Source organism: Lolium perenne, chromosome 6, assembly GCF_019359855.2.
Source record: "Lolium perenne isolate Kyuss_39 chromosome 6, Kyuss_2.0, whole genome shotgun sequence".
Lineage (NCBI taxonomy): Eukaryota > Viridiplantae > Streptophyta > Magnoliopsida > Poales > Poaceae > Lolium > Lolium perenne.
The window spans coordinates 103,491,133-103,498,188 of record NC_067249.2 but is presented as its reverse complement, the minus strand read 5'-3'; the positions used below and the strand labels follow the sequence as shown (position 1 = coordinate 103,498,188).

Here is a 7,056-nt window from a genome sequence, read left to right as displayed (position 1 = left end):
TTGCCTCTTGGGCATATCTCCAACACATAAAGCAAGCAGAGACGTCGTCGAAAAGCCTGGATGGCTGCCCGAGCAAGAGGGATGCTAGATCCACCCCGACCGAAGCCAACAACATCCAATTGAATGGAAACATGTGTGCAAAAGGAGGACAAAAGCTAAGTAATTACTCTCCAGAAGAAAAGCACAAGACAAAACTTCTTCGTTCCTGATTATAACCACATCATATATGATAATGCATTAATAGAATATAGAGATCATCTCTTTCTTCCAATGCCCTTCTGGCACTTGGAATTTTTTTTTTCTTGCGAATAGGACTCTAGCATTAAAAGAAAAAGAAATATTGAACAATACAAAGCACCCCAGGAAAAACGAAAATTACAACGAGATTCTTGAGAAGCCCTCCATCTTCAATCTCCAAAGATGGGGTGTCGCTGCTGCCGCTACTCCCTGAGTCGACCTGCCATTGTTGGTTGCGGACGGGAAGTCGTCGAACGGGTCAAAAAGACCACATCCGTCCCAGAGACAAAGAAGAAGGAAGAACTGCCGATGAAGCTCCTTAATGGTCCGAACATCCCCACAGCCAGACGAAATCCTCGAAGACCACACCACTCCCAAAGCTTCTCGACATTGCCGCCGAGATGGGGTTGAAGTCGGGAAGATCTTATTGCACGAGATGTCGCCACCACTTGAACAACCACCTGAACGTCGTCCCTACAAATCTTGACCCTAAAAATGAAGAACGAAAGCCTCAAAATAAAGGGCGGAGCCCTCCCACCGACGCCTCCCACCGACGAGGGCTAAGATCCACCACGCCTTTATGGCCCAAAGGCCACAGAGATGAGACGATCGGCGGCACTGGTAGGAGGCCGAGATCCAATCGTAACGTTTGATCTCAAGGATCCCACCGACGTTCTGCACTTGGAATTACCTCTGCCCATCCAGGGAATGTTCAAGATCATACCACGAGCTTAAAGCAGTTAATCTACTTGCCTTCCTCTGTGCAAATTATTATCATTGTTACATGCGCAGCTTGGAACTAACGAAATAATTGCATTTTCAAAAGAATTTCACCCGATCTTTACATGCAACAAGAACTTTAATTCAAAAAGTTAAAAGGAAAATATAGCCGGAGCCGCATTTCTCTTTGTCTTACATTATTAGGTGAAAAGTTCTTCTGGCATATGGCATATGAGATCCAGTGATCCCTCTATTTAAATCATATTTATAAAACGATTCTAGACTTTGTTACTGGTATATCCTACAAGCATGTAAAAATCACAACGTGAAATTCTTTTTATTATAGGCTATACAAAAATTAACAAAATATAATATTTTATTTTGAGATTTCAAAATGTAGTACTCAGATCACACTTCTGTCATTTTTATGTAGCTTAAAATACACATTATTTTTAATTGATAGTTTACACGTTAGAAATATGAATTTTGATTTTTTAAGGAATCACCTGTGCACATGTTCACCAAATCTCCACTTATTATTAAGGGGACTATATTGCATTGCACTCTCTCCCACCCTAAATACTTGTCGCAAATTTAATTAAAATATAAGTTAAAATATGTCTAGATTTGTGGAACTCGTAAGGCTATAGGACTATCAGCCTTTTTTTTCACGTTAACTCCCTCTTTTACCTAAGCCAGCAGCTCTGTAACCTACTACCTCCATTTTAAAGCTTAAGGCTTATTTTTTTAAAAAAAAAATCAAACCAAGTAAAGTTTAATTAAAAATTTAGAACAATTTATTAATAAATATAATATTTTGTAGATACCATACAAAAATATATTTCATTATCTATTTAATGATATTAATTTTATAATTTACATGTTAATAATTTTTGGTAAAAGCTTAGTCAAACTTGCCATAGTTTGCCATAGTTTGACTTTCTAAAATAATAATATAAGTCTTAAGCTTTGGGATTAAGGTAGTATGTTTTTCATCTCATTTTGAATGTAGAACAGCCTCCCTGTATCGACGTCAGCAACTAACACGATCGATCATCGTCGCAATCAAAAGGCAAGAAGACTGAATAGCAGGAGCTGTTGTGCCAACACATGATAAACACAACGACCCATACACATTATTCTTCCACTGCCTGCAAAGGCTGTTATAAGTTCAATCCAGACATAATTGACAAAAGGATATCGAATGAAAGAAACGAATTGGGGCCCTCTCCAAAACCACTGATGAGGGGTCTATGACGAACGCGCAGACGAACATTAGCAATTTAAAAAATACTAGACTAGGTACTGGAATACTCTTGGAACGGCGGTTTACTATCCGCGAGGCTAGAGTTCTGATAAGTCCATGGCCAGCCAGAAGCTCTACCTGGGATGCCCTCCATTGATGATAGCCTCGGAAGAAACGAATGAGACAGGGCTCAGTTCCACATTGCACCGGGCGAACGCGGACGCACTGGTGTCTTTGAAGGGCTCACCCTGCGCAATCGAGGATGATAGGATAAGAACAAAACGATTCATGGTAGGAGTGATTATATACGGAGTACATGGACTGGTCAACTTTTTACCTAACTGGGAGCGAGCCAAGGACCATACCACTGAAGTTCAGGGCCAGAATTGCACTTTCTGCCTGCAAAGGATGTATTTGAAAAAGGTGAGTCATACAATTCAGCACAAAATGAAACTAAATATTCAGCAACGGATTTGTAAAAAATATATGTCAAATGAAATGCAGCTAAAGCAGAAAGAAGAGAAGCTTTTCTGCTTTAGCTGCCAACATAAAGCCCAGGTGGAAGGGAAATGAGTTCTGCAGTCACAAGATGTAGAGCAAATATAATCAAGTATTCTCTTAGTACAATCGTTGAGTAATTTTCATATATTTCAACAATGAATGTTTTTTAAGTATCCAGGTGTGAAACCCATGTTCTTCTACAGTTCCACCCGTCAAAGCCCCAAACAGAACACAGGTAGCAAGATTCATCTAATCCATCGATACTGATGCTGGTCGTCAGGTATGAATTTTCAAATTGAACAAGCATCAAAGGAAGAAAAAAAATTAAACATCCAAGTCCAGTATGGACATAAAAATATCAGATATTTTGCTAGCTCCTGGAACTGTTCTTTCTATTTACACATTTTATTTAATATTCTGTACTAATAACCATTCCAGATAACTCTATGATTATATATTAAACATCAATAGCACCTTGAAGATTAAATAATAAAACCTTGATCACTTCAACAATACAATGCCTTGTTCTACTTACTTGAGTAAACTCAACAAACGCAATGCATGTGGAGTGTACATAATCACCAAGGAGCCTCAGCCGAGAAACCTGAAAGGAAATCAACATGTTTTACGAAAAGGTCTACGTGAAATATAAACAACTCCCATTACTTGTATGGCATATACCTTTCCACAGAGCCGCTGAAAAAAAATCTTTACATCATCTTCCGTAACCTGACCAATAAAGAAAACAACTAAGCAAAGCAGCTTAACAGCCATGACATCCCTTGATTAGCAACCAATGAAATGCTTGGCTTATGCATAACTGAAAGTCCAGAAGGTTCTTCAGTTTTAAATATAATCAAACTTTCAAAATAACACGAAATTTGAGTAGCGAAACATATCATAATTTCTTAATGACAAATAAAAAATTATTTAACCACAATTATTGCATGCTCTGATTCGTTTACCATCTGACTCTGCCTTCATTCAGTACTACTAGTTCTAAACAGACCAGGTTGCCTGCGTAGGTTTTCGGAAAAAAATTGTAGTTTCTTCTAAAATGTTTATTTTAATCAATTAAATGATCAGATAACAAAATAAATTTAAACAAAGGAAGCAAGAAATAATATAATACTTGTAAATTTCAAGGACTATCACATTATGCATGGTTAAGAATCACAAAGATTCACAAACCTTCTTATCTATGTTAGTACAATATACAGTCCTTGAGACCATTTCTTTCTCATCTTCCGTCTGTACAGAAAAGAGCAATACAAACAAAATTGGTTGAAAATTTGACATGAAAAAAAGAAATTGGCAGTGTAAGCTCGAAGTAGATGGAAGTATGCAATCCAATCATATACTTACCTGAGGAAGGAACTTAGGGTTCACTGGTAAAATCGCTGTTTTAGATGGTAAAACTCTAACAGGATAGTAACCAAGCATGGTTCCCCCAAGTGTTAGTGCTGCCCTTGCACCAGCTGCATACAATGGACAACTTCAGCTTTGCTGTTTATCCATACACAAGACTACAGAAGGTGGGAAAGTCTTGAAGAGGCTACCATCATCAGCAAACTCAATAAAGGCAAAACGCAAGACTGAATGGGGATCACCACAGATACGGCAATCTACCACCTACAGGCAAAAAAAAAACAAGATGGGTATGATAATCATATTACAAGGAGCTAGCCTAGCTATATTTATAGAATACAAACCATAAGGAAAAATAAGTGATCTCATCAACATTCAGCATATATGCATAACTGAATGGATGTCAATACCCAGAATGTCGTTAGTCTCAGATGTCCATTGTTCAAGATGCTATTTTGGTTCAGGCAAGTATACATTTGAAAAGGCAGCCCACCTTAATTGGACTAAGAAGTTAGCTGAGCTTTATGGCAGCTAAGAGAAGTTCTAAGAAAAGGAATGCCTTTATGGCATTTCACATAGCTGGGGTGAAACTTGAGTTTCAGACAACTTATCATTTAAAGCTAGTAAGTTCATTCTAAAGCAAGTAGTCAGCCGAATAAAAGAAAAACATAAGTAGTAATATATGCCAACAAGAATGGCAAAAACAACAGGTAGAAGAAGCCTAAACTTTGCACTTGAATTTTTCAATCAGAAACAGAGGGTGACTTTTTTTTTATATAGGCGAAATATGGCTACCTCCCACCTTCCAGAAACAAGTTTAGCTTCACTATCCTATGGTAGAGAGTGCTAGCCTTATTATCTAGTGCAGTACTTGGTATTTGGTTTATGGCACATGCTCATGCTTCAACTGAGCTCTATTCTCACTTTTCAGGACGGTCGACTATTTTAATACAATGTTGGCGTCCAAACCATAACAAGCATCTTCAGACAAATTCTGAAACCCATAAGGGACACTGATCATGTTATCTATTTCATCTTTCAAGGTAATGGAAGCCGTTGCCCCAAGGGAGGAATGGTAAACTACCACAAATTTCCTTAATAAATCTTGTCACTTACTTGTCCACAGTTAGAGAACACCTCAGCCAGCTTCTGTTCAGTCACCTGTAGAGCAGCAGCAGGACCGTAATTAAACAACAAATATAAATCAAGAACCAATTAAAACGTTTCCAACTATTTAGTATGTTTACCTGCTGATCAATGTCAGAGACATAAACAGTCCGCCGCACACTATCCTCCCTATCAGATTGCCGTGTCCGGGCTCCCATCCTTCTCCTCCCCTGGTTGAAGGAGCCGTTCCTTCTCTGTTGTCAGGAAAGCAAGGACAGTTATCACCATCATAACATTTTGATTGTGAGAACTAAAAACCAAAACAGAGGTACACCAAACCAACTGTTAACATCACGGGACACAATGCCTATCACACCACATAAATTTTGAAACCGAATTCCTGGCAACAGTCAGCGTACCACCTACTACTTACTGCCGATCATTAAATGCCACTGATCAAACGCTTGATCCGACTTATCAGCCTTAAAAGGTTTCGACTTGTTTCCCATTTTACAACCTGAGATTAAATAATAATAAAAACAGTCCCAGCTCAGGATTTCAGTTTCAGCAAGATTCTAGAACAATTCTTGCAGAAGAAAAGGTTATCGCCATCGCCTAAAAGCCTCTGAAAACCTAGTGAATCCATCCCGATCGCAACACCTACCAAACCCCGTCGTGCATATTAGGAAGGCGGAAATCGCCGGATACTCCGGCGATCACGAATGCAAAGTGGTCAAAAGAAGGCCGAAGTATCCGTTGATCAACACACAGAACCCGACCAAAATCACACAGAGAAGACGTAACCAGGACCCGCCCGAAGAGAAGGATGAGAATTCACGGCTCACCCACCCGTCGATTCTGCGGCTGGCCGGCGCCGTTGCTGGATCCGTCGCTGCTGGAGTCCCTCCCGGCGCCGAAGAGATCGGCTGCGGACACGAACACGGGCGCATCGGCAGACAGCCCTGCCCCCGGCACGGGCACCGGCGCCGGCGCCGCGCGGCGTGACGACGGCACGAACTCCTTGGCGCAGGGGTTGAGCTTGGACATGAGCTCCTCTAGCTTCTTCATGTCGCTCTTGTACTCCTTCTCCTCCTCCGCCACGGCCACCGCCGTGTCAGCCCTCACCTCCGGCTCCGCCGCTTGGATCGGGCCCTCCGCCGGCGCCTTCGCCACCTCCACGGCCACCATTATTGCGTCCTTATTCCGCCTCGCCGCACAGGCTCGAACAAGGAGAGATCAACTCGACTACTAGTGCTACACTATAGACGCGGGGCGGGGTTGTTTTGTCAGCTCCGGCGGTAACTGTTTGCGTTGCGCAAGCTCTGTTCTTGCGTGGGGTGTGAAATGTGAGCAGCGATCACTTTCCAGGAAGTTGCTTATATATATAGCAGCACGAAATAATACTACTTACAGTTCTTTTTCTATGTATTTTGTCGTTCTAAGATACCATATTTTGGGGGCTAAAAATGGAGCGAAAAATAGTGAGAAAACAAAGGGTGTAAAATTCTTGTAGTAATGTTTTTGAAGCGCCATTTATATTTTTAGGAAAATAAGTAAATTTCGAAAGAAAAAATATAAAAGGTGGAGAATAAAAAGGAAGAAGTGTGTGGGTAGTTGGAGAGGGAGAATGGGTAGGCGGAAGCCTCGGTGAGAGTAGGACTGGTGGGTTCATCCAGATGAGGGGCACGTCACCCCTCAGTGAAGCATGCACGGCAGCACGGGCGCGGTCCACGTTTCGGCCGGGTCCGCTGCGGCTATATTTGGTGTCCTCACGATTTCTGGGTCCTGGTTCTCCTCATCTTGGCTGCACTGAGCCGCTCACTAACGTCTTTGACTCGTCCTAACCTTCGCTGGTTTCTTGCATCTTGGAAACGGCT

At 41.2% G+C, this 7,056-nt stretch overlaps 1 protein-coding gene across 1 annotated transcript; it reads right to left on the bottom strand.

Annotated features, from left to right (window-relative positions):
* Positions 1-2,068: 2,068 nt before the first annotated feature.
* On the bottom strand, positions 2,069-6,519 carry LOC127307497 (polyadenylate-binding protein-interacting protein 11). The gene is made up of 10 exons (XM_051338221.2): positions 6,029-6,519; positions 5,320-5,433; positions 5,189-5,233; positions 4,264-4,336; positions 4,070-4,182; positions 3,896-3,955; positions 3,386-3,433; positions 3,240-3,308; positions 2,541-2,602; positions 2,069-2,451 (listed from the first exon to the last, which is right to left on the bottom strand). The coding sequence occupies exons 1-10, from the start codon at positions 6,365-6,367 to the stop codon at positions 2,394-2,396; spliced, it is 981 nt and encodes a 326-aa protein (XP_051194181.1). The 5' UTR covers positions 6,368-6,519; the 3' UTR covers positions 2,069-2,393.
* Between the last annotated feature and the right edge of the window lie 537 nt (positions 6,520-7,056).

Coding starts and splice junctions, on each gene's coding strand:
- LOC127307497 (XM_051338221.2), bottom strand. CDS start 6,367: ATGGTGGCCGTGGAGGTGGCGAAGGCGCCGGCGGAGGGCCCGATCCAA. Junction 3,956..4,069: donor ACCCTAAGTTCCTTCCTCAG/GTAAGTATATGA, acceptor TTTTCTGTACAG/ACGGAAGATGAGAAAGAAAT. Junction 3,309..3,385: donor TTCAGCGGCTCTGTGGAAAG/GTATATGCCATA, acceptor ATTTCCTTTCAG/GTTTCTCGGCTGAGGCTCCT.